This window comes from Delphinapterus leucas, chromosome 20 (assembly GCF_059928025.1).
Source record: "Delphinapterus leucas isolate spDelLeu-1000000601 "Yukka" chromosome 20, BTC_Dleu_Yukka2, whole genome shotgun sequence".
NCBI lineage: Eukaryota > Metazoa > Chordata > Mammalia > Artiodactyla > Monodontidae > Delphinapterus > Delphinapterus leucas.
The window spans coordinates 12426315-12453142 of record NC_143148.1 but is presented as its reverse complement, the minus strand read 5'-3'; the positions used below and the strand labels follow the sequence as shown (position 1 = coordinate 12453142).

Sequence of the window (26828 nt, the reverse complement as noted above, 5' to 3'; positions counted from 1 at the left end):
GGCCGGGTGCCCAGCCCACCCCCACCCCACCTCTCCTCTCACCTGGATCTTCACGGCCACCTCTGTCCCATCCCTCAGCACGCCCTGGTGCACCTGCCCGATTGAGGCAGCAGCAAAGGGCACCTCCTCCAGAGAGGCCACCTTGGCCTGCCAGTCCTTGCCGAGCTCCTCTTCCAGAACTCTCTGGGGATAGTGGTCATGACAATCATCACCATGTTTCAGGCAGCCAGGTTCACATTCTGTGCTGAGCGCTTTGCACGTTAATAACCCCGCTCACCACACGTGGGGCCCTGGGCCAAGCTCTTGGCCGCTACCCCACTTTACAGATGAGGAAACTGAGGCTCAAAGAGACCTCTTGACCAAGGTGATGAGCCAGGCGCTGGCAGACTGGGAGGCCCAGCTTGAGCCCATACTCCCGAGGCCGTGCGGGCTGATGTGTGGATTGCTATTATGTAAGGTTAAGATTGATAATAATCCTTCAGTATACCCATATATTGTATTATTAACTCAAAAGTTAATGTGATAAAGAAGAACTAAAATTTACAGAGAGCTTCCTGTGGGCTGGGCCCTATATAAAGTGGCTCAGAGAAGGGCAGTAATTGCCCAGGGTCACATGGCAAGGGAGCCAAACAGAGCTCAGAGGGCAGGCAGCTGGATTCCGGATTCCACACCCTTGCCCAGGCATTTACTCAGTGCCTGGTGCTGTGCCAGTCTATTTACAGACACTCCCTCCTTTAATTAAAAGACGGGTAATAAGAACAGGTAACACCTGCATGTCATTCACGGGGTGCCAGGGACCCTTCAAAGTGCTTTACACATACACTGATTTCCATAGCCCCATGATGTGGCCGTTGCTATCACTACCACCAATCACAGATGAGGTAACTGAAGCACAAAGAGGGCAGGCCACACGTCTAACCGCACAGGTAGTAAGTGGCAGAGCCAGGGTTTGAACTCCCGAAGTCTGGTCCCTGACCACAGCACTTCACCGCTTTTTTTTTTTTTTTTTTTTTTTTTGCAGTACGCAGGCCTCTCATTGTTGCGGCCTCTCCCGTTGCGGAGCACAGGCTCCAGATGCCCAGGCTCAGCGGCCATGGCTCACGGGCCCAGCCGCTCCGCGGCATGTGGGATCTTCCCGGACCGGGGCACAGACACGTGTCCCCTGCATCGGCAGGCGGACTCTCAACCACTGCACCACCAGGGAAGCCCATTCACCGCCTCTTTAACAGCCCTGACGGAGCCCTGAGCCTGCCAGGAACTCGACTAAGTGCTCTACACCATTCCCTCATTTACTCATCACAACAGTCCTATGAGACGTGTGCTTTAGTGGTCCCCATTTAACAGATGGGGACACAGGCTCAGAGTGAGACGGGGAGCACAGCCATGAAGACGCGAGGGCCAGGCAGGTGGGGCATGCCTCCCTCGCCAGCCTTTCCCCCTCTGGGCGCTCACCTGCAGCTGCCAACGGGGCATGAAGTCGGCGCTCTGGCGAACCCGCTCGAAGATGCGCTGCAGCTGGGGGCTGATGAAGCTGTTGTCTTGGGAGACATCGGGAAGAGGGAAGCAGTGAGGGGAGAGGCCAGGAGGGGCCCCTGTGGGAGTCTGAAGTTGGGGCTTGGTGGTAGGTGGGGTAGGGTGGAACTGAGGTCAGGGGTCAGGAGTCAAGGGTTATGCTGTACCCTGGATGCTGAGCATTTGGCCAACCTTGAGGGCAGCCCCCCGAACCGTACACAAGGTCTGCACAATCCGCTCGGCATTGGCCTCCGAAAGGAAAAAGCTGGAGCCCGGCCGGGAGCCTCCCTCTGGGGTGGAGAGAATAATCATTAGTATGGCAACCACAAAAATAATCAGTATGACACCACTGCACACCTACCAGAACGGCTAAGACAAAAAAGACAATACCAAGTGTTGGCAAAGATGTGGAGCACCTCGACACTGCCGATGAGACTGCCATGGCCCAAGCCCTTTGGAAAGCAGCTGGGAAGTTTCCAGTAAAGCACACACCTATACCTGATGCAATTTGCCTCCTAGGTATATCCCCAAGAGAAAGGCATAAATGTATCCACCAACAGATACTCCAAGAAGGCTCAAGGTAGCATTATTCATAACAGTCCCAAACTGGAAACAACCCAAATGACCATCAGTAGAATGAACAAAGGAATTGTGGAATAGTCACAGGGGGACTATTACAGTGTTGAATAAACAACCTACAACCGCTCACAGCAACATGGATGCATCTCTCAAATAGAATGCTGAGCAAAAACACCAGACACATACGAGAATACACTGTCTGATTACATGCGTATAAAGGAGCAAAAACAGACAAAACTAATCTCAGGGGGTCAGAAGCCAAGACAGTGCTGACCCTTAATGAGGGGGGAGGTACCAGAATACGGCACGAGAAGAGCTTCTGGAGAACGAGGGCAGCAATTCTCTAAGTGTGTTCTGGGGGCCCCTGAGACCCTTTAGGAGGGTCTGTGAGATCAGAACTATTTTCATAATAATATTAATATGTTATTTGCCCTTTTTTACTCTCATTCACCCACAAATGTTCAGTAGAGTTTTCCAGAAGCTGTGACCTGTGATGCTGTCATTTCTCTGACGGCTGATGGAGAGAGAGAGTGTGTGTATGTGTGTGTGTCTGTGTGTGTGTATTCTTGTGTTTAAAATTTTTTTCAGTTTTAGTCTCTAATACAGCAAATATCCATAAATACAACCCCACATAAACAAGTTCTTGGGGTTCTCATTCTATTTTTTAATACCTTTATTGAGATATAATTCATATATGATATAATTCACCCATTTTAAGGTGCACAGTTCAATGGCTTCTAGTATATTCAGTTGTGCAACTATTACCACAATCAATTTCAGAACATTTTCATCACTGCTAACCTGTTAGCAGTTACCCCCTCCCATTTCCCGCATCCGCCTCCCCTTGAGTCCCTGGAAACCATTAATCTACTTTCTGTCTCTGTAGACTTCCCTCTTCTGTACATTTCAGATAAACGGAATCATATGATATGTGGCCTTAAAAAAAAAATGTGGCCTCTTGTCTCTGCCTTCTTTCACTTAGGATAGTGTTTCAAGATTCAACCACACAATAGCATGGATCAGTCCTACATTCCTTTTTTTTTTTTAAATAAATTTATTTTTGGCTGTGTTGGGTCTTTGTTTCTGTGCGAGGGCTTTCTCTAGTTCTTTCTCTAGTTCTCTAGTTCTCTCTCTAGTCTTCCTGGACCGGGGCACGAACCCGTGTCCCCTGCATCGGCAGGCAGACTCTCAACCACTGCGCCACCAGGGAAGCCCACCCAGAAGTCTTTCATAGTTATTTTCTTTTCGAACATCCAACCATGTCTCACACGTTCCATTTGTCAGTTATTATCTCTCTAGTCTCTTTTTCATCTAGAATATCCACCCGTTTTTGTTTCAAGACATCGACATGTTGCGGAATCATACCCACAAATGCTGATCTCTACACAGCCCGGTCCGTCTCTGTTGTCCACAGACCCTCACCGGCACTCCTTTTTTCACGCTTCCTCTCCGGGTCACAGTTAAGCACTCAACTCTGGATGGCTTACATTTTTTTCTCTCATGACCTGCTTCTACTCAACACCATCCTGACAGCAGCTTCACCCTGTTCTGAGCACTCCACCACGACCCTAAGAGGTGGCTATGTTATCATCAGCTCCATTCTCCAGTTGAGGAAACTGGGGCTCAGAGAGGTGAAGCCACTTACCCCAGGTCACACAGCAAGGCCAGGGTGTGGACCCAGGCAGCGTGGTTCACGTACCTGATTGTACACGTCCTCCGGGCAGGGACTTCTTGGCCATCTCAGCTAGTGCTCCCAGCCCCAATCTCACAGCCAGTCCTGGGGAGTGAGAGAGGAGCCTGAGTGCCCACTTGCCCTGGGGAGATCTCCTCCCCCACCCCCTCCCCACCCCGCTGACCCTCTCTCCTCTCTGTCTCTCTTTATGTATACCTGTCTCCCAACTCTTTGTAGTCAGCTCTTTGCGTCCCTCGGTCTCCACATCAGTCTCTTACTCACTCTCCCTGCTTGAGGCTCCCTTGGAGGTGAGGCTACCTCTTTCTCCATCCCTCTCTCCTTGTCTCTGTCTCCCAGGTTAGTGGTTCTCACCCCTGGCTGCACACAGAGTCATGTGAGGAGCTTTTGTAAATACAATGCCCAGGCCCTACCACTGAGGTTCTGGTTGAACTGGCCTGAGATGAGGCCTCAGAATTCTTTTTCTTTTAAGCATCCCAGATGATTCTAGTGTGCAGCCATGGGTAAGAAGGCCCCAAAATGATCCCCCCAGGACTCTCTGTCTTCCTATGACTCCTGTTTCTCTGTCCACATCTCCTCTTCTTCATGCTCACCTCTCCTTTTCTAAGTCAGTTATTTCTCCACCTCTGCCCTTCCGTCCACCCGGCATGTCTGTCTAGGCCTCTTTCCCTCAGTTCCTCCTTTGGATGTTAGCTCTCCGGCTCTGATTTCCTCTGCCTCCTCTGTCTCCTTGTCCTTAAAGACATCTCGAGTCACTCTGCCTCTTTCACTGTCACCATCTCCGTAAATAATTGTAGTTGGAATTTTCTGAGCACTTTTCTCCATGCCAGGAACCATTCCCAGTGCCTTTTATGCATTGACTCATCTTGTCCTCACACCCTCATGAGAGAAATTTTACAGAAAAGCTTCCATTTTACAGAAAAGGAAATCGAGGCTCAGAGAAGTTAAGTAACTTATCCAGAGTCACAAAGCGAGGATGCGGCAGAATCACCTGTTGAACCCCGCGCAGCCTGGTGCCAAAGCTCTAACCAGTGTATTTGACTCCTTCAATTGGTATCTTTAAAACCTGAACCATGATCCACAGTAAAGAAGACATTCGCATTATAACCGGTAGAGACCGATATATATATAATGTTTCATGAAACAAGACTTTCCCTTACTCTACATGTACACATATTTTCCATTCTTCTTTTCTTCCTTTTTTTTAGCTGTGTTGGGTCTTCGTTGCTGCGCGTGGGCTTTCTCTAGCTGTGGCGAGCGGGGGATGCTCTTCATTGCAGTGCGTGGGCTTCTCATTGCGGTGTCTTCTCTTGTTGGGGAGCACGAGCTCTAGGTGTGCAGGCTTCAGTAGTTGTGGCACGTGGGTTCAGTAGTTGTGGCTCACGGGCTCTAGAGAGCAGGCTCAGTAGTTGTGGCGCACGGGCTTAGTTTCTCCACGGCATGTGGGATCTTCCTGGACCAGGGCTTGAACCCGTGTCCGCTGCACTGGCAGGTGGATTCTTAACCACTGCACCACCAGGGAAGCCCTGCATGAAATAATGGACACGGGTTCAAGCCCTGGTCCAGGAAGATCCCACATGCCGCGGAGCAACTAAGCCTGTGCACCACAACTACTGAGCCCACGTGCCACAACTACTGAAGCTCGCGCGCCTAGAGCCGTGCTCCACAAGAGATGCCACTGCAGTGAGAAGCCCGCACACTGCAATGAAGAGTAGCCCCCACTTGCCGCAACTAGAGAAAGCCTGCACGCAGCAGACCCAACACAGCCATAAATAAATAAATAATTAATTAAAAGAAAATTAGTTCATGCAGGTTGTGACCTGAAGTTTGAATAATTCTGCTGCATGACCCGGGGTCAAGTCACTTCACCTCCCTTAGCCTCCACTTCCTCATCTATAGAACGGAAACAAACACTCATTGATTCAGTGCAGAGGCCACATGTGTATGGGGCCCTAAACATTCCAAGTTCTCAATAAACACAACATTCCTCTCTATATCTCTTGGTTCTACAGGACTTTGCCTTCATTCTTTTCCCATCTCTCCCTCCTCTCTCTGTCTCTGATCCACTCTCTCCCTTGCTTCATTGTGTAAATGTCACCTCCTCTGATCTAGGTCACAATCTCCCACAGTCATACCTACCCCCAAAGTTGGCCAAGCGGCTGACGCGGGAGGTGGGCACCTTGCGCTCTCGAGAACGGTCACTCAGCTGGGAAACGGAGAGAAGGTCTGAGCGGGAAAAGGTGGACACAGCACCCAGGAAGTCCAACCAACCTGCCACCACACCCTTCCCCAAGCTCGGGAGGCCAGCTGCCTTCATGGGGTGTTGCTGGGTGTGGGGCAATGATACCTGGGGCCGGGCTGTCTTCCTGATCCGGGCCTCCCGTGCCTTGCGAATGTCTTCCTCACCCAGGCCCCTGCCAGGCCCATCCTGGTGAAGCTTTTGGGTCCAAGGACCCCCACATGGCCCCTGCAAGAGACGGGAACACCGGTAACAAGTGGAGAACGTACCATCAGCCTGGCCCCTTTAGACCCCTCCCTGTCATTTGACTCCCTGAAGCCTCCCTCAGCCTCCTCCCCTTGGAGATCCCTCCCCAGCCTCTTACCCAGCAGAGGGGCCCAGGCCCCAGGGCCCCACAAGGCAGACCAGTAGTCCGGCCCCACTGTCCACAGGTCCCCCGTAGTAGGCCCCCCACCTCCAGCCACATTGTCTGGGGGAGAAGAGGAGGGATTATTCGGGTAGGAATTGTGGGACTGACCTCCCTGCTTTGCCCGTCTTTGCCTCACATTCCTCCGTGTCCACCCTAAGACTCCCACCACCAAAGACTTCCTCCCCTGTTAACAGGCCCCCAGTTTCGCCTGGTTCCCTCTCTCGTTGCTAAGAACCCATAGCTCTTCCCGAACACCTCTTCAAACCACTTTCCCCTGGTCCCACTCCGCGCCGTTGCTAAGGTCCTCCCCTGTTGCTAGACACCCACAGATCCTCCAGGGCTACCTCTCCACTCCTCTGAGCACCCCCATCATTGCTAGGCACCGCCTTCCCCTCGGTTGCTAGGCACCCACAACTCTTCCGGTGTTCCCCCCTACCAACCCCGTTACTGGGTACTTCCCCCGGTTGCTAAGCACCCACTCCCCGGCTCTGGGTCAGCTATGCGCGGGGGGGGGGGGGGGAGGGGCCGGGGGGGTTAGGGGGGCCGGGGTGGGGGGGTTAGGGGGGCCGGGGTGGGGGGGAGGGGCCGGGGGGTCCCGGGGCGAGGCGGCTCCTGCATTTCTGGAAGTCTTCTCATGCCTGCCCCCTCCGGTCAGCTAGCGAATGACGGAGGAGCAGATCAGGGGCCTCAGGGTGGGCTGGGCCACGGCCTAAGGGCAGGGTAGGGTGGGCTGGGCCACAGCCGAAGCGCTCACGTGCTATTTTGTGCCCTTCCACTCACTTCAAAGTGCCTTGTCCACGGCGGACCTTTTAGTTTCCTACACGTCTATTTTACAAACATTCCTCTCCTTTACAAACTCCACACCTCTCCTTTGCGCGAACATTTTGTCAGCCTCCGTTTTCCTTATTTGTACCCCTAGTAGGCTCAACATCTCTCCTTTGAACGCACATCTTCCCAGCAAACATTTCCCTTTCACATGGAGCCCATATCCTGGTACCCAACCTCCTCCCTTGCACATATAACCCCCCTGCCTTGCTCACCAGCTGTTTCCCTCAGTGTGCATAAACCCCCTCACACCTAGCCCTTTGCACACTGGGCCCCTGTTCCCTCCTACACCCTGCTCTCTCAGCTCCCCGCCCACCTGCAGGATGGTGTGAGTGGGAGCCCTTTGTTTCCCGTAGGCCTGACATTTTCCAGAACACACTCAGCCAAGATTCCCAGTGCTGACTCAGGAGCCTTGGCATCCCAGAAAACCAGCTCCCAGCTCATCTGGGTGTGTGTGTTGTTGATGGGGGAGGGAGGACAGGCTTAAAGCCTGCTTCCCCCCCCCCCTCCCCGGTAAACTGACTCACCCCTCTTCTCACAGTCTGGAATAGAAGCAGCTGGCTGGGACATCTCTCCCACCACTGGGAGAGAGGATATGACACTCCCCACACAGAACTGCCTCCCCCAAACCCTGTCTAACCCCCTTTGTCAGGAATCAGACCTCCCTGTCTCTGTCCCTGTGCTACGTGACCTCAGAAGAGCCTCAACACTTTCTGGATCTCAGCTTCCCAGCCTGTATGATGCATTAGGGGGACCCTGCTATGACTTCCCATTGGTCTGTAAAGAGATGATTCATTTTAGATTCCTGGGTCTGTGCCCAATGCCCCTTTCCAGGTGACTGTTTCAAAACAGAAACCACCCCCTGTACTCTTCCAGACACAAGGGTCTGACTCAGGAGCTAGGTGGCAGCTCACTCTTGGGGGCAAAATATATAAAAAGTACCTATGACAATAACTTATCCTACAGGGCTGTGACTCATGGTACCAAGCCTGGTATCAGATACATGAGATCATATCAAATAGCCTGGTGGCTACAAGCAAAGACTACAGGCTGGCAGAGCTCTGAGCCTCAGTGTCCCCATTTATAAAGTGGGGCCATGGCATCCCCTCCTGCTCAGTGTTAGTGAGAAAGGGATGCAGTGAAACAGTGTCTGTAGAGAGGCTGGCATGGAGCTGGTACAGAACAAGAGCTCTATACATGAGAGAAATTTCTTATAGAAAAAATATTCTTTTCAAAATTTCTATTGAGCGCTTACCATTTGCTTTTCTAGGCACTGGGGACACAGCAAGGAACAATACAGGCAAAAATCTTTGCCCTCTTGGTGCTGGCTTCTGGTGAGAGGCACAATAAAATACATAAGTATATGTAATAAGGTGACACTTGTTAAAGAGAAAAACAAACCAGGGAAGGGCAGGGAGAGGAGGGAAGAGTGTGCGTTTAAATAGGGTGGAAAGGAAAGGCCTCACTGAGGAGACATCGTTTGAGTAAAGACCTGAAGGAGGTGAGGGAAGGAGCGATTGAAATAGCTGAGGAACGAATGTTCCAGGCAGAGGGAACAACCAGTGTAAAGTCCCTGTGCTGAAGATATCTCAGAGAAATAGCAAAGATGCCAATGGGCAGAGTGAGTAAGAGGAAAAGGATTAGATGAGGTCTGGAAGGTAAGCAGAGCCAGCTTAGGTATGGTGAAGACTGTGGCTTTTTTCCTGAGTAGAATGGCAACCACTGAGGATTCTGAGCAGAGGCAGGACTGATTTACAGAAAATATTCTTACTTCCGGCTCTTCTTCCAACACCCCCAGCCTCAAAATCAAGTTGTATCACTCGATAGTGACCAAAGGGACTTCCCTGGTGGTCCAGTGGGTAAGGCACTCCCAATGCAGGGGGCCGGGGTTTGATCCCTGGTCAGGGAAACAGATCCCACATGCATGCTGCAACTAAGACCTGGCTCGGCCAAAATAAATAAAATAATAAATATTAAAAAAAAATAGTGACCAAAGACCCAAATTTTGGATTAGATGGGCCAAAGTTCAAATCTACACAATTGAGATGTGTGATCTTTTTTTCCCCTTTTTTTGGCCTCTCCAGGCGGCTTGCGGGATCTTAGTTCCCCGTCAAGGGATCGAACCCAGCCCCCCTGCAGTGGAAGCACAGAGTCCTAACCATTGGACTGTCAGAATTCCCTAGATGTGTGATCTTGACTCACCGCTTTGCCTTTCTGTGCCTGTTTCCTTGGCGGTGCAATGGGGATGATGATCAACCCTACCTTACAAGATTTTGGGTATAAAGTGGTAAGTACAGCGCCTGGCACAAAGCAAGTATACAAATGTAAATGCTGTTGTAAATAAATAAAAATCCCCATAACAACCCTTTTTACAGATGGGGAAATGGAGGCTCTGAAGAGACAAGTCTGTTGGGAGAGGTCATCCAGGAAGTAAGTGCTGGAGCCAAGCTTTGAAACCAGGCGTTCTAGCTTCAGAGATTAAGACCCTGGTTTTGCCCGTCATTTAACCCTAGGCAAATTCTTTCACTGCTCTGGGCCTCAGTTTCCCAGTTGGTAAAAGTGACTGGCTCTTGTGGCATTGAACACACATTTTTCAAAACAGTAAAGTAATATAATGTATCCTCATTTTACAGGTGACAAAACTGAGTCTGGGGCTGGGGCAGGGGGTTGGGAGAGGAAGTCACTCGTTCAAGGTAACACAGCTAGGAACTAGCAGAGGCGGGTCTCGAACTCACGCAAGTAGAATTCCCAACTCTTCGAAAGTCCTTCCCGGCGCTGCGTGAAGAATGGGCACGCTGCCGGACTCGTCGCCGGGGGTTATAGGGAGACTAAACTAGTCACTCGAGGGTGTGGAGACGTAGGGTTAATTGCGAGGGTGCTGCGAGGGGCCCCACTGATCCGGGACCAGGATCCCGGCGCCCCATACCTAACCTGGACTAGCTCCAGGCGCTCGCGGTCCTCCGCGCGAATGGAGACGGGAGGAGCCAGACAAGGCCCATACCCCTTTACGTCACGTCCGGCGAGGCGGGGCTTCGGGGCCTTCCCCGGGAGTTGTGGGCAGGGGTAGGGGTGGGGGTGGGGGTGGGGGTGGGGGAAAGTATCGGTTAACCCCTGCTTGGCTGGGCTGGCTGGAGCTCCGCGGGCCGGAACCCGCGAGTCGGGGCTCCCCAGCCACACCCCTCGCGGGATTTAAAGGGGCAGGAGGGGCTGGGCCCGGTCAAATCCCGAACCTAGGGAGCGGGCATGAGGCGCTGCCCGTGCCGGGGAAACCTGAGCGAGGCGGAGGCTGGGGCGCTGCCGGGGACAGCCCGCATGGGACTGGCGGCGACGCGAGGGGGGCGGCGGCGGCAGCCGGGGCAGCAACGACCTGGGCCCGGCGCAGGGGGCCCGGCGGGGCGGCCGGAGAGGGGCGGGCCCCGGGCCCGGACCGAGGAGTCCAACCTCCACACCGAGCCCGAGAGGGCCGGCCTCGGGCCTGAGTCGGGGACCGACGGACAGGCTGAGCCTGAAGCAGCTGGCTCCGGGGCGGGGACGGAGCGGCCCAGCCAAAAGACGGAGCCAGGCAGGTCCATCCTCCGGACACATCCAGAAAGGAGCAGCCACTGGTCAGAACTGGAGACAGCCGGTGACTGGACGGAGACTAGGACAGATGGCTTTTGGACCGATCCACACAGGTCTGACCTCCAGTGTCAGCCAGAGAGGGCTAACCTCTGGGCACAGCCAGGGGTTGATGGGCCCTGGGCAGAGCTAGAAATACATGGGTCACAGACCCAGCCAGAGAGGGCCAAGCCCAGGGCTGATAACCTCTGGACCCACCAGAACAGGTCCAGCGTCCGGACTCAGCCAGAAGGGGCCTCTCTCTCAACAGAGCCAAATGCTGATGGCTCTTGGAAAGAATTGTACACTGATGGCTCCAGGACACAACAGGATACCAAAGACCCCTGGATAGAGCAGCACATTGATGGCTCCCAGATACAACAGGATACGGAAACAACCTGGAAACAGCTTGACATCGATGGTTTCCCAACACAACAAGATACTGATGGCTTCTGGCCACAGCCTGGCACTGATGGACCCCAGACACAAGATACTCATGGACCCCAGACAGAGCCTGGGACAGACTGCCTTTTGGGGGAGCCCAACCAAGATGGCTCATTAGAGGAACCAGAACGCGGGGAGTTGGTGACTCACCTGTACTCTCACCAGGAGTGTTGCCCCCTGACCCCTGTGCCCCGTCTCATCATCACTCCTGAAACCCCCGAGCCTGAGGCTCAGCCAGTGGGACCCCCCTCCCAGATTGAAGGGGGCAGTGGAGGCTTCTCCTCTGCCTCCTCTTTCGACGAGTCTGAGGATGACGTGGTGGCCGGGGGTGGAGGTTCCAGCGACCCTGAGGACAGGTCTGGGGTGAGTGGGACCCATCCTGCCCTTGAGCCACATCCCCACAGATCCCGTATCCCCCGCCTCCACCCCCGCCTTTCCTTTGAGAAGTTCTTTAGAACTCCACCAGCAATTTCATCTCCAAGCACCTCTTCCATCCGACAGCAGGGTTACTAACCCCCTCCAGGCAGCCTCTTGCTAATTCTCTTCATTTCCCCTCACCCACTGCCTCCAGTCCTGGGGTCTAAAATGGATGGCTGCTGGCCAACTTCATGGTACTCAGGAATCCCTGAAATTGTGTGAAACTGTGTGTGTATACACATGTTTTTGCAGCAAGGGTCTGTGACTTCTGTTGGATCACAGTCTGTGACCCCAAACTCTAAAGAACACTAGTTCAGGCAGACAGGAAGGGTGCACTTTCTACCGACTTTTCTAAGTCTGGGGCCTGTAGCTGCCTTAAAGGGTCATCAGCCTTCACCACCCCTTAGCTCATTCACTTTTGTAGGGAGTGAGCTCCCAGCTTTTATCAGATTCTCAAAGAGCTGTGTGAAGCCAAAATGCTAAGGGACCCCCAGCCTGGCCAGGGACTCTCCCATTTCCCCATTGCGTTGCCCCCGAGCTCCCCAGGGTGCTCCAGCACACTCTTGTTTACATCCTCCACCCTCATCCACAGCTTGGGTGCGGTTCTCTGGGGAATCAGGAAGGCCGCCAGGGCAGGTTCAGGGAGGGAGGGTCAGCGCATAGGCAGGTGTGAGAGCCTCTGGTGGGTCTGCCTGCTGGGTCCTTCCATTGTCCTGGGGCCCCTGGCTGGAATCTGCCCAGAGTCCCCTTCACCCCACATGCTTCCCTTTAGGAACGTGCTCACACATGTGGCCACAGATGTAAGAGATAGACCTGCCCCAGCCTGCCTGTGCCAGAGCCAAGGCGCTGACCCTCTGGAGCTCTCTGCCATTGCTGTTCCCTCTGCCTACCCCCTCATCTCCTTGACATCTCAGAGCAGCTGAGCTGGAGTGAATGAAGAAACAAAAATAACAGCTATCACTCGCTCGTGCCCAGCCCTGTGCTAAGCTTTCTTTTTTATTTTATTTTTTTCGGCCACACTCCGAGGCATGCAGGATCTTAGCTCCCCGACCAGGGATCGAACCCACGCCCCCTGCATTGGGAGCACAGAGTCCTAACCACTGGACCTCCGGGGAATTCCCTGTGCTAAGCTCTTTGCTTATATTAACTCATCTTAATCTTCACAGCAGCCCTATGAGGTAGATACTATGATCCCCATTTTATAGACGAAGAAACTGAGGCACAGAGACTCATCCAAGGTCACAGACCTTGGAAGACACAGAGCTGAGATTCAAACCCTTACTGAATACCAGGCACTTTTCCAAGTGCTATATGTGTGTTAACTCTTTGAATCCTCATAAAAGCACTATAAGATTGGTATTATTATTATCTGCATTTTACAGAGGGGAAACTAAGGCCTAGAGAAGTGAGGTCACTTGCTTAGAGTTGGCCACGTCTGGTCGGAGCTTGGATTCTAACTCAATGCTGGCTTAGTTGAAAACCCAGTCATTTTCACCCCTGCACTTTGTGGATCCGTCCCTAACTTGCCTTCCTCCCAGGCCTCCCTGTCTCCAGTGTTTCCTCATCCCCTAGAATCTGCCTCCAAAACCCAGCTCTGACTAACTTTTCAACGTTCCCGGCTCCAGAGTCTTCCATGGCTCCCCAGGGCCTGCCTGATAGCGATCAGGAGTTCAGTCCTGTGTTCACAGCTTCCTGTCTCCAGGCTCCTTTCTACGTTCAGCTTCCCTTCTCCCATCCTGACCCCTTCTGCTGCTGCAAGGGAGCCGAAGTACACACTGTTCCCTGAACATGTTGCAGCCATCCTGCCTCCGCTCATTGCTCAAGCTGTTCCCACCACTCAGAATACCCCTCGCTTCCTTCTTGCTTCATTTTGAAATCCCATCTGACCTTAAAGGCCCAGCTACTTTCTCCCCCCTCCCCCACCTTCCTTCCTTCTCACATCCATCCTGTCCTCCTAATCAGACAACAGACAGTCCCAGGGTCCCTAATTTGTGTTTGGCCCCACGTTGGCTTTGCTGGGAACACAGTAGTGACCCAGACACTGCCCACATGGAGCTCCCAGGCCGGTGGAGGAGACAGACCCATCACCAGGCAGTGACAGCTCAGAGTGCTCAGGGCTGGGATGGGGGAAGCCCAGAGGGTTGTGGGAATCTAGAGAAGGTGACTGGCCAGACCTGGGGTATCAGAGAGGGCTTCCTGGAGGAGGAGGAGATGTGAGCTGAGGCCATGATGAAGCCATCTGAGAAAGCCCAGATTAACCATCAGATCTAAGAAAAAAGAGAGAGAAGATACTGAACCTGCTTATGATAAAAAATTTTAAAAAAAGACATTTAATCAATCTCCTTCAACCCAAGCTACATTTTTGGAGCACCTGTTGTGTGTCAAGCCATGGCTGGGGACACAGTTGTAACCATGACAACCCCAGTCCCTGCCCTCAAGACTTGTAATCTAGCAGGGCTGTAATGGATAAGCCCAGGGCAGTGGAGTCAGACCAGAGGTAGAACCCCAGCACTATGCTGTGTGATTTAGGCAGGTGACTTCACCCGTCTGAGTCTCTGTTTCCGCCTCTGTAACACAGTCAGCAGTCCTCCTGGGGTTGTGTTTTTAGGATTAAGTAGGTTATGGCACACTGAGCCTTTGTCATTGTGCCTGGAATGTTCCAGGTGCTTAGTAAACAGGAACCTTTATTCATCACCTCCTCTTCATGGCTGGCAGCTGGAGAGGGGAGGGAATAGCCCTTCCTGAATCCTTCAGTCCAACCCCTGCCTGTGTTTGACCTTCCCACCATCCATTAGATGTCTGCTAGGTAGCTGGGCTCTGGGGGGTAGGAGAGAACATGGCCTTGACCCCGGGGTGGGGGGAGATGAGCCACATAGCTTTTTTCTCTAGAGAGGACTCATTCTCCCAATCCTTGCTAAGGGCCTGCTGTGTGCTTGGAGCAGAGAAGATACTCGTGTGTGTGCGCGTGTGCACACGTGCGTGTGCGTGCATATGCAAATGCAGTGAATCAGGCAGTAACCAGGTCTCAAGAAGCTCTTGCTTGAGTCCACACGATACAACTAAATCCTTGTTTTCTGTTTGCTTCTCTGGTTTTTTGTTGCTCTCTCTCTGTCTTCCTCTGCATCTATGTTTCTTTTTCTTTCTCTGTCATTACTTTGTGTCTCCCATTCTGTCTTTCTATATTTCTTTCTCTTCTAGTAACTCTGTGCCTATCTCTGTGTCAGTTGGAAGAGGTCAGGGTTTGCTATAGTGACAAACAGCCCCCAAACTCAGTGACTTGGAACAACAAAGGATTTCTTTTTTTTTTTGGCCCCGAGGCTTGCAGGATCTTAGTTCCCCAACCAGGGATTGAACCGAGGCACTTGGCAGTGAAAGCACGGAGTCCTAACCACTGGACCACCAGGGAATTCCCAACAAAGGATTATTTTCATTCCTACTGCACATTGACAGTGGGTCAGTGGTGGCTGAGGCGGCCCTGCTCCGTGCTGTTTTCACTCAGCCTCTGTTTCTCTTCCTACAGTCCCCCACCCCTTTCTATACTGGGGAAAAGAACATGGAGAGTCACTGTTTGGCTTTAAGGCTTCCACCTAAATGTGACACTTCTGCTCACATTTCATTGGCCAAAGCTAAGTTCAAGAGGGCGGGGATATCCCTGGTAGGGGGACAGGCTGGAGCTATTTGGTAAGCAGCTGTCATGACTGCTGCAGTCTCCATCTTTGTCCCTGTCTGTCTTTGTCATCGCTTGGTCATCTGTCTCTGTTTCTGTCTCTCTCTGTGGTTCAGCCTCCATTCATCAACTCCTGCCTTTATCATTTTCCCTGGAACCACCTTTCTGATGTATATGTGTCGGGGGACGATTTGGGAGTAGCTGATGACTGCAACACAACCTAGCCTATCTCTGCTCCCTCGAGAAGGACAGAGAGACACAGATACAAAGTGATGACGCCGAGACAAATGGACAGAGACTCTTCTCTGCCTTTGCTGAGGCCTCTGGGGAGTTTGTGATTGCACAAGTCAGTGAGCTTTGCTCACCGCAACCAGCTTGGGCCCAGGGATCCCAGGAAGCCCCCCTTGGTTCCCTCTCATGGCAGCAGCGCCATCCCCCTGCATCCCTGGCCTTAGCCCTGACCCCACCCTTTCTGCCCCACACAGAACAAACCGTGGAAGAAGCTGAAGACAGTGCTGAAGTATTCGCCCTTCATGGTCTCCTTCCGAAAACACTACCCTTGGGTCCAGCTGTCTGGACACTCCGGTGAGCGCGGGGGGAGAAGGGCGGGTGGGGGACAGGCAGGGCTGGGCAGAGACGCCTGGGCGGGGAAGGAACTGCTGTTTGTACTTTAGTTCCCCCATCTGTAAAATGGGCTTGGTGACAGTCTCCAGCTCATGGGGCTTTTATGGAAAGTGCTTAGGCCTGGGCTGGGCCATTCATACATCAGGATGGAGGGCTGTTTCCTGTTATCCCGGTGGCAGGGGGCATATCTTCGACCATGGGGACAGATGGGCCTGGGCTCAAATCCGAGTTCCGCTCTCTATTTGTGGATGACCCTGGGCAAGTTACTCTCCCTCACTGGGGCTCAGTGTCCTCATCTGTAGTGTGAGATAATCGTCCCTCCCTTGCAGGGTAAACTAAAGGGTTAAAATCAAAATGTATATTGAGGCCTTCCCTGGTGGCGCAGTGGTTGAGAGTCCGCCTGCCGATGCAGGGGACACGGGTTCGTGTCCCGGTCCGGGAAGATCCCACATGCCGTGGAGCGGCTGGGCCCGTGAGCCATGGCCGCTGAGCCTGCGCGTCCGGAGCCTGTGCTCCGCAACGGGAGAGGCCACAACAGTGAGAGGCCTGCGTACCGCAATGTATATTGAGATTGAGAGACAGACCCCTCATAAATGGCAATTACCAGTCCCTGTCCTCACCCTGCGGCCAGAGCAGAGTAGGCCCCCAATAAACAACAGCTATAATGTTTTTTCCCCAGGACCTAGCACAATCTCTTTAGCACATAATAGCACAAGGCCTAGAATCTAGCATTTTTGGTAAAGGGCTAGATAATAGATATAAACTATTCAACTCTGTTGTTGCAGCACAAAAGCCGCCATAGTTAATATATAAATTTGTGAGTGTGTCTGTGTTCCAATAAGCTTTTTTTTTTTTTTTTACAAAAACAGGCTGTGGGCTGGACTAGACCCACTGTACCCACCAGCAAAGGGAGGCAGGAAGGGAGCTTATCCACCTGTTCATCCTTAGAACTGAGTCAGAGAAGGGCCAGGCCCCCCGAAAACTGTAAGCACAGGCCTGCCGTCTGTATGTGTCCTCGTTACTATTGCTGAGTTTAAAAAATACCAAAAATGAAAAACTCAAAACTTAGTGGTGGTTTAAAAAAAACAAACAAACAACTTAGTGGAATAAAACAACCATTTGATTACACTCATAAGTTTTGGGTCAGGAATTCAGACAGAGCATGGCAGGGCTGGCTTGTTGCTGCGCCGTGATACCTGGGAATTCAGCTAGAACAACTCGAAGGCTGCAAGCTGGAGACCTTAGGAGGTTCATGCATTCACACACCTGGCAGTTGATGCTGGTTGTTGGCTGGTTCTCAGTTGGGGCTGCCGGCTGGAAAGCCTATATGTGACTTCTGTGTGTAGCTGCTTGGGCTTCCTCACAGTATGGTAGCCTCAGAATAATCAGATTTCTTACATGGTGGCTCAGGACTTGAAAGGCAAGTGTCTCTGCCAACAAAGTGGAAGCTGCATCTCCTTTTATGACTTAGATCTGAAGTCACAGTGTTGCTTCTGCCATAAGCCCTCTCAGATTCAAGAGGAAAAGAACTAGATTCCACTTCTTGATGGGAGTGGCAAAGTTCTAGAAGAGCATGTGGGACATGAGCTACTGTTGCAGCCATCTTTGGAAAATATAATCTGAAAATACTACCTGCCTCAATAAGAATTTGTAATTCTGATCTACTCTATCTGCATGGCCCACAAAATGCCAGATTTGTAAACTAACAAGGCCCTGATTGTTAGCGCTCTGGGACTCCAGGCAGAAGCAAATGCAGATCTGCTTGGGAGAGTCATGCTCTTGACTCAGCTCTCACAAAAATTCCCATTGCTGATCGAGAGCTCATAATCCAAAATTACAAAACAAATGAGGACACAGTGTGCTGTGAATAGGCCTCTGTTTAAACAAAATGCAGAACTAGGTCCTTCCTTCACCACCTCTGGCCAAGATTTTGAGAATTGCTGGTAGGGAGAGAAGGTATTGCGGAAGGGTCAGGCAAGATGATGGTGGCCAGGACCTGATACCTACAGGAGGTGGGGGGATTCTCTTGCTCATTCAGTTTTTTTTTTGTTTTTTTCTTTGCGGTACGCGGGCCTCTCACTGTTGTGGCCTCTCCCATTGTGGAGCACAGGCTCCGGACGCGCAGGCTCAGCGGCCATGGCTCACGGGCACAACCGCTCCGCGGCATGTGGGATCCTCCTGGACCGGGGCACGAACCCGTGTCCCATGCATTGGCAGGCGGACTCTCAACCACTGCGCCACCAGGGAAGCCCTTGCTCATTCAGTTTTTGACCCTCTCGTTGACTGCTGCTCATAGGGAACTTCCAGGCAGGAGAGGATGGTTGGATTCTAAAGCGTTTCTGTCAGTATGAGCAGCGCAGCCTGGAACAGCTGATGTACGACCCCCTGCGACCTTTCGTGCCAGCCTACTATGGCATGGTGCAGCAGGATGGCCAGGCCTTCAACCAGATGGAAGATCTCCTGGCAGACTTTGAGAACCCCTCCATCATGGACTGCAAGATGGGCAGCAGGTAGGTTCAGGGGCAGCCATGGGGCAGAGGTGAAGGGTCGGGGGGGACATTTTTGAAGATAGCGCCAAGCCAATCTTCAAAGCGGTTGTACCAGCATCCTTTCCCGCCATCAGTGTATGAGAGTTCTGTTCTATCTTCTCATCAACACTTTGTATTACCTGTTTTATTACTTTTAACTATTCTGGTGAATAGTTACGGTTTTAATTTCGATTTCTCTGATGACCAAACAACTTGAGCATTGATTGGCCATTTGGATATCCTCTTTTGAAAAGTGCCCATTTTTCTACTGGTCTCTCTTTTTCTTTTTATTATAAAGATGTATAATTCTTTATATATTCTGGATACAAGTCCTTTGCTGGAGATACACACACACACACACACACACACACACACACACACACACACACTCCAACTCTCCCATTTCACTCTCTTAACATCTTTTGATAAACAGAAGTTTTTTTAAAAATTATTTATTTGTTTAGTTTTGGCTGCGTTGGGTCTTTGTTGCTGCGCGTGGGCTTTCTCTAGTTGCAGCGAGCTGGGGCTACTCTTTGTTGCGGTTGCAGTGCACGGGCCTCTCATTGCAGTGGCTTCTTTTGCTGCGGAGCATGGGCTCTAGGTATGTGGGCTTCAGTAGTTGTGGCTCGCAGGCTCTAGAGCGCAGGCTCAGTCGTTGTGGTGCACGGGATTAGTTGCTCCACGGCATGTGGGATCCTCCTGGACCAGGGATTGAACCTGTGTCCCCTGCACCGGCAGGCAGATTCTTAACCACTGTGCCACCAAGGAAGTCCCGAGAAGGGCTTTTAATTTAGTACAGGTTGTCAGTTTTTTTCATTACGGCTAGTAGCTTTGTGTTTAAGAAATCTGCCTACTCTAAGGTCACAAAGATCTTCTCCTATGTTTTCTTCTACAAGCTTTGTTTTAATTATCACATTTAGATCTGCAATCCACCTAGATTTAATTTTTGTATATGGTCTGAGGCAGGGATCGAGGTTCATTCCCCTCTCCCCACCGCCATATGGATATCCTATTGACCTAGCACCATTTATTGAAAAGACTGCCCTTTCCCCACTGAATTGTGGTGCCTTCTTTGTCATAAATTGGGTGAACGTACGTGTGTGTCTGTTTGTGGACTCTGTTCTGGTCCATTGATCTGTTTGTCTATTCTTGTGCCACACTGTAGTTTTGGAACATGCCTTGATGTCAGGGAGTGTAAGTCCTCCAGCTGTGTTCTTCGTAATTTCCCTTGTTATATCCTCTGTGTCCCAGGACCTACCTGGAGGAGGAGCTGGTGAAGGCGCGAGAACGGCCCCGGCCCCGGAAGGACATGTATGAGAAGATGGTGGCTGTGGACCCTGGGGCCCCCACCCCCGAGGAACATGCCCAGGGTGCAGTCACCAAGCCCCGCTACATGCAGTGGAGGGAGACCGTGAGCTCGACCTCCACCCTGGGTTTCCGGATCGAGGGCATCAAGGTGAGGGCCAGGAGCTGCTAGCCTGTTTGTAGAGGGCTAAGAGCTAGATCTGAGGCAGGGCTTCCCAAGGAACCAGGGTGTCAGAGAAAGCAGGAAAGAAGCAGGATCTGGAGAGAGAGCAGGAGACTGCAGAGGATGGAAAGATGCACTAGGAGGGTTCCTGCTTCTCTCTTACCCCTGTGTCTATCACAGACCAAGTTTTGTTTACCCATCTGCCTGAAGGTCTCTTGATTCCATCTTCTTTCCCCTCCCCTCCCCAAGACCAAGACCCTGTCCTAGTCCAGCCGCATCTTCTCCTGACTCAGCCTCCCTGGCCTCCCAGATGCTGGTCTCACCTCCTCTGATGCATCATCCAACACGGCAGCTGGAGGGGCTTTTTCCTCCTTATGGAGAAAAATGTTCTCTCTTCTTCTTTATTTCTTTTTTCAAAAGTTGTTTATTTTATTTATTTATTTTTGGCTGTATTGTGTCTTCGTTGCTGTGGGCGGGCTTTCTCTAGTTGCGGAGAGCGGGGGCTACTCTTTGTTGCGGTATGCGGGATTCTCATTACGGTGGCTTCTCTTGTTGCGGAGCACGGGCTCTAGAATGCAGGCTCAGTAGTTGTGGCGCACGGGCTTAGTTGCTCTGCGGCATGTGGGATCTTCCCGGACCAGGGCTCGAACCCATGTACCCTGCATTGGCAGGCGAATTCTTAACCACTGCGCCCCTAGGGTAGCCCCTTTCTTTCTTTTTTTTGTAAATTAAATCTAATCATTTGAATAGCTATTCACACAGCTCGAAAGTCAAAATAATATTATAAAAGGGTATATAGGAGAAATCTCTCTCCCAACCCTGTTGCCGTCCTTCCCATTCTGTCCCTCTACCACCCCCTCCTCGTGGGGAACCACTTTATCAGTTTCTTATATTTCTTCCTATATTTACAAACAAATGCAGTTGTATATACTACCTTTTCCTCCCATTTTTTAATTTATCTATTTGGCTGCGCTGGGTCTTAGTTGCAGTATGCAGGATCTTTTTAGTTGTGGCATGTGAACTCTTAGTTGCGGCATGTGGGATCTAGTTCCCTGACCAGGGATTGAATCCGGGCCCCCTGCATTGGGAGCGTGGAGTCAGCCACTGGACCACGGGGGAAGTCCCTCCTCCCTTTTTCGTTTTTACAAAAGGTGGCATAGTCCTGGAGAGTTTCCCATATCATTTCGTAGAGAGATAGATCCTCTTCCTCCCTCCCTCCCTCCCTTCCTTCCTATTCCTTCTATAATAGCTCTTTGTGGATGTGCCACAGTCCCCTATAGATGGCACAGTGAAGCACTTTCATTTCTTTGAAAGGGTCCTGTTCTCTCCTGCCACAGGCCCTCTGCACGTGCTGTTTCCTGTGCCAGGAGTACTTTTCCCTTGTTCCCCTGGTTGACTGACTCCCAGTCATTTTCCTGACTCCTTCCAAATTTCACTTCCTCTGGGAAGCCCTCCTTGAGTTCCATCCAACTAGTTCAGGGTCTTTACCTCCTTATAACTCCCTATGCTCCATTATTCTTATCTCCCTTTGTGATGATCTTATTCAGTATTTGTATCCCTCATCTGTGCTGTTACCTGTGCTGTTACCTCCATGTTACCATTGCCCACAGGGCACCTGGCACAGCATGGCAGAATGACTCAGGGGCTCTCTGTGCCCCTCGCAGACAAAAAATAACATTAGTCTCTTCTACTGAGTACTTACTTACCATGTGCCAGGCACTGTGCAGTGTATCCTACACACCCAATCTCTCCTCCTCCTTACACCAGCTTCAGGAGGTAGATACTAACACAATTCCCATTTTCCAGATGAGGAACTCAAGGCTGAGGCAGGTGAAGTGACTTGCTTAACGCCACCTAGCTAGGAATTAGCAGAGCCATGATTCAAAGCCAGATCCACCCGGCTCCAAAGCCCACCTGGCTAGATTGGCTCAACCAGGGGGTTCAAGGTTAGACCTGAAGGACTGGTTGCTCAGGAGTATGACTTGGGGCTAGGCAGGTGGGCTAGCCTCCCCTGAACAGCAGGTGAGCCTGGAGGTGGGTAGGTGGCCCCTGGAAGTGCCTGAGGCTGCTTGGTGTTGGGCGTGGGAAGGAAAAGGTATGACACCCCTCATCCTGTAGAAAGCCGATGGGACCTGCAGCACTAACTTCAAGAAGACGCGGAAGCTGGAGGAGGTGACAAAGATGTTGGAGGACTTTGTGGATGGGAACCGCGCAATCCTGGTGAGCGGGACACCTATGCCCCCAAATTTAGCAGCTTAGGACCACCACCATCATTGTTCCTCCCACGTCAACAGTCTCTTGCCTTGGGCCGAGGTTGGCTGACACTGGCTGGCATTGCTCACCGTCAGGCCAGCTGGTGGGAGGGCCCTGCTCTCATGTCTGGTGGCTGCCTCACTGTCTCGGCTCCTGGCTCAATCCAGCAGACCAGCCTGGGCTTGTTCTCACGGTGGAAGCAGCGGGCCAAGAAAACAAGTGAAAAAGCAAAGCCTCTCGATGGCTAGGCTCAGAATGGCCACCATCATTCTCGCCATGTTCTATTGGCCAAAGCAAGTCATAAGACCAAGACTAGATTACAAGGGAAAGACTCCACCTCTTGGTGGGAGGAGCTGCTAGGAATTGTGGGTATTCATGTGATCTACCAACCACACTCTTTTTTTTTTTAAATTTTTATTTATTGGGTTCATTTATTTATTTTTGGACGCATTGGCTCTTCGTTGCTGCACATGGGCTTTCTCTAGTTGCAGCGAGCAGGGGCTACTCTTTGTTGCGGTGTGCGGGCTTCTCATTGTGGTGGCTTCTCTTGTGGTGGAGCACAGGCTCTAGGAACGCGGGCTTCAGTAGTTGTGGCACACGGGCTCAGTAGTTGTGGCTCACGGGCTCTAGAGCACAGGCTCAGTAGTTGTGGTGCACGGGCTTAGTTGCTCCGTGGCATGTGGGATCTTCCCAGACCAGGGCTCGAACCCGTGTCCCCTGCATTGGCAGGCGGATTCTTAACCACTGCGCCACCAGGGAAGTCCCCAACCACAGTCTTGTCTGTGCCACCCTGATGCATCCAACCCCTGCCCCCCCCATTTCCCCATGGCCCCCTTTTCCCCATTCTGCCTACTCCTTTGGGGGTATGGGATGAGGTCAGATCTCAAGGTGGGTAAGGACCCACAAAGTCCATAAGCTAACCAAGAAATCCTCCCTCTCATGCACAGAAAAAGTACGTGGCACGCCTAGAGGAACTTCGTGAAGCTCTGGAGAACTCCCCCTTCTTCAAGACCCACGAGGTGCAAGCCGTGGCCACCATGGGAACAGAGGGCCCTGTGTGAGGGGGAGTGTCGGGGTCCAGGTGGTACTCAGCAGAAACCACCAACAGGGTCACAGGCCAAAGCTATAAAAGGAAGCCCCGAGTTTTGGGGTTTGCTTCTTTAGGGTAGGCAGCACGAGGGATTGCAGGGAGGTGGGACAGTTAGGAGCATGGACCCCAGCCAGGTGGCCTTGGGATGAGGCTGGCTCTGCCGTGTGACCCTGGGCATATGACCTACCCTCTCAGTCCTCAGTTTCCTCCTGCCGTGGGGAGGAACAATAGTACCTTCCTTATAGAGCTGCTGAGGTGGGAGATGAGCAAATGCAGAGCGCCGTGAGGAGCACAGAGGGGCTCTCCACTCCTAGCTCTTGTGGTTATTTTATACCCATGATTATTTACAATTCTTGTTACCTGCCTTCCTCATCTGGTGGCTGTCCCCACTCCCCTTTCCTCTCTCTCCGTTCCGCAGCCTGTGTCTCTTTGGAAACATTCATCTCTCTGGGGCTGTCTCAGAAAGTCCGTGCTGACGTCACTGTGTCTATCTCCAAGTTCTTCCGCCTCCCCCCTCAAGCCCCTCTCTCCTCTTTTTCCTGATATCACTGACTTCTGAAAGAGCACCGATCTGGGCGTCAGGCCAGCCTGTGTTCGAATCCCAGCCACCTGAGCCTGGGCAGCAGCTCCGCAGGCCTGTCTCCTGACCTGTAGGACAGGGTAACTGTAGCACCTGCCGCATGGGTGTAACGAAGGTTAAGTGGATTAATATAGTTAAAGCCCAGCCCATAGGAGCCCTGCAGTATGTGCCAGCTTTTATGGTCACGTTTGTTATCACCAAACATCACCCTCGTCACCCTTGTTACTGCCTTTGAGCTTTACACGCAAGTCACAAAGAGGAGGCCTGGGGACCCCACCTCTTATGTCCTCAGGTTTGGTTTCACCTGCCCGGTGACTAAACATTTAAAAAAATTAGTTGCCAACATTGAAAACATGATAAAGATGTAGAGTTCACACTAAAATCGGGATTTCCAGTTTGTCTTGGCACCACGAGAGACATGGTAACCCTGGGCCGCTCGCCACATGCCAACAGCCATCCAGAGCTGGGCAGCGTCTGCCTCTTCTGACAGCCGCCTGCTCGCCTGCCCAGTCATCCGGGTTCTCTGGGAGCACTGGTGTCTGAAACCCGACTAGAAAAAGGGAGAGGCTTGCAAACCTGGCATTAGATGAAGGGAAGGAATGTATTTCTGACTAAAAAAGAAAAAACAACCCAGTATCTCCGGAGGGCTGTGTGGCCAGCTCCACGAGGCAGCTTGTGAGCTGTGGAACGCGGAATGCTGCAGTGACCCCGGGAGGTGGGGCGGTTACCATCACCCCCATTCTGCACATGAGGAAACCGAGCCAGACAAAGGAAGCCACTTGCCTGGCGTCACCAGCAGCAATCCGCTGGGGCTGAGTGGTTGCTGCCCTTTCCCGCGGGGAGGCATTATCCACTCCCTCAGTCCCCGCCAGGCCCCTCTGATGGCTTCAGGATCCTGCGGGCATTTGAGTTTGTACCCCAGCTTGAAAAAGGATAACAGTTTTGCATTTGTTTATACGGGCAACTCTTCTAAGAGCTTTCTGTGGATTAATTCACACATATAATATGCACAGCAACCTTTGAGGTAAATGGTACTCTTATTCCGTTATTCCTACTTTGTACGTGAGGACACAGAGATAAGAAGTTAAGTCCCCTGCCCAAGGCCACACAGCCGTAAGTGGCAGAGCTAGGGTTTGAACCCAGGCAACCTGGCTCCAAAGTTCATGCTGTCAGCCACCCTGCCCAGCAGTCTGTGGGGCCGGGACCTTGGCCAGTGCCTGCCCCTCCCTCTAACCTCCTGCCTCTCCCTCTGCAGGTGGTAGGCAGCTCCCTCCTCTTTGTGCATGACCACACCGGCCTGGCCAAGGTCTGGATGATCGACTTTGGCAAGACAGTGGCCCTGCCTGACCACCAGACACTCAGCCACCGGCTGCCCTGGGCTGAGGGCAACCGCGAGGACGGCTACCTCTGGGGCCTGGACAACGTGATTCACCTCCTCCAGGGCCTGGCCCATAGCTGAACTGCTCGCCCACCATCATGTTTATTTATTGGATGGTGCCCGTGTGGCCGGAGGGGCCCCGAGATGCATGGGGGCCTGAAGCCCAGGGATGGGAAGGGTTGCACTGCACACCACGCAGGACCAGTGCAGAAGATGCAGAGGGCCTTGGCGATCAGGTGGCACCGCACCCTCGGGGGCGGGGAGATTGTTAAGAGCCCGAGAGGTGCGTGCCCTGGCTGGGTCCTGCGGTGAGTCAGAACCAGACTGGGTCCCCTGACCAGCCAGGAAGGCTTCTGAGGGGCTGCAGAGGCCACAACTAAACCACACGCCCTGAGAGAACACAATGCATGTACTGCAGGGCACGGGCGTGACCTCAGGCCTGTCACCACGTGGATGACTGTAACCTCGGCCTCCTCGTCAGCCCCTCCCTCTACGAGCTGGCCCCTCGCAGGCCCGAGAACCAGACCTCATTTGTGAGTAAATGTAGCAGCCCTTGGTTGGCCCGCCCGGGAGAGTTATAGCCCAGTCTCTTCATCTGGCGTCCCTCCAAGTGCTGACAGAGGCTTTGAGGATGTGGCACCCTGGGACTGGCTTGAGAGCTGCCACCGCTGGGCAGGGCCCAGTTCACCCTGTCCTACCCGCCCTTGGCCCCATGGGCTCCTGCCCTGCTCCTGGGAGAACTCTGCTGACCCCCCTGCAGACTGAAACCACAGCCATGTCCCATGCCAGCACTGTGACCAGCACAACCTTGTTCCTCAGGCCTCAGCCTCGGGACGTCCTCCTTCTGCCCTTTACCCTTTTCTGTCTCCTCCCTCCTAGCGGACTGTGGCGGCAGGAAGGGCATTCGGAAGGAAAAGGGAAAAGCAGGCTTGGGAACCAGCTGCCTTCCTCGGGAGGGCCCCCATCCCTGGCCTCTGCTGTGAAGAGGCCCCGCTTGGGCCTGCGGTGCGGGGTAGGTGGGCCTGCAGCCTGGTCCAAACCAAAGACCCCAGCACTCTGTGGTGTGGGTGGTGCCCCTCTGTCCTCCTGCTCCTAACTTTGGGTTCCTGGCCCACAAGGCTGGGCTTGGGGAGGACAGGTGCTCCCCCTCTCCCTTAGCCAAAGCTCTAACGTGGTCTTCCAGCTGACGTGTGCTCCTTTTCTACTGACCATCTTTATACTTATTTATATGAGAGGCAGTTGTTAAGACGGGGCAGGGCTGGGGAACAGGAGGCAAAACTGTTTCGCTGCCTTCCCATGACGACACCCCAATAAACAGCACATATAGTCACCTTTGTCTTTTGCATCTGGGGTTTGTGGCCTCAAAGCTCGTAATTGGAGCAGTAGCGCCGGGTTGGGTGATGGGATAGTGATTGGTCTGGGGTAGAGGCAGGCTCAGAGTGGGTGGGTTCATTCATCCGCTTCACCGAGTTGCTACTCTTGTGCCTGGCTCTGTGCAGGGGACACAGGGGTGACCAAGACAACTCCA

At 52.5% G+C, this 26828-nt stretch overlaps 2 protein-coding genes across 7 annotated transcripts in view; one reads left to right on the top strand and one right to left on the bottom strand.

The window, feature by feature from the left end:
- COQ8B (coenzyme Q8B) overlaps window positions 1-10500 on the bottom strand; it is a 21251-nt gene extending 10751 nt beyond the window's left edge. Inside the window, exons 1-10 of one of the 6 annotated variants that reach the window (XM_089902817.1) lie at window positions 9990-10500; window positions 9457-9554; window positions 8510-8585; window positions 6385-6489; window positions 6129-6248; window positions 5921-5987; window positions 3791-3868; window positions 1680-1802; window positions 1453-1538; window positions 43-183 (exon numbers count right to left, since the gene is read on the bottom strand). In XM_089902817.1, coding sequence (XP_089758943.1) covers window positions 43-183; window positions 1453-1538; window positions 1680-1802; window positions 3791-3868; window positions 5921-5987; window positions 6129-6248; window positions 6385-6489; window positions 8510-8512 — 723 coding nt within the window. In that variant the 5' untranslated portion in view covers window positions 8513-8585; window positions 9457-9554; window positions 9990-10500. The other 5 variants (XM_022585611.3, XM_022585612.3, XM_089902818.1 and 2 more) reach the window with 5 other exon arrangements.
- Window positions 10343-26630, top strand: ITPKC (inositol-trisphosphate 3-kinase C). Its single transcript, XM_022585607.3, has 7 exons — window positions 10343-11658; window positions 15865-15964; window positions 18300-18513; window positions 19783-19987; window positions 22118-22219; window positions 23200-23271; window positions 25178-26630. The coding sequence occupies exons 1-7, from the start codon at window positions 10498-10500 to the stop codon at window positions 25379-25381; spliced, it is 2058 nt and encodes a 685-aa protein (XP_022441315.1). The 5' UTR covers window positions 10343-10497; the 3' UTR covers window positions 25382-26630.
- Window positions 26631-26828: the final 198 nt, after the last annotated feature.

Bases quoted from the DNA above. Each gene is read 5' to 3' on its own strand.
- ITPKC (XM_022585607.3), top strand. From the start codon at position 10,498: ATGAGGCGCTGCCCGTGCCGGGGAAACCTGAGCGAGGCGGAGGCTGGG. The intron at 15,965-18,299 runs GTGAGCGCGGGG...TGCTGCTCATAG, and splicing joins CCAGCTGTCTGGACACTCCG to GGAACTTCCAGGCAGGAGAG. The intron at 18,514-19,782 runs GTAGGTTCAGGG...TCTGTGTCCCAG, and splicing joins GACTGCAAGATGGGCAGCAG to GACCTACCTGGAGGAGGAGC.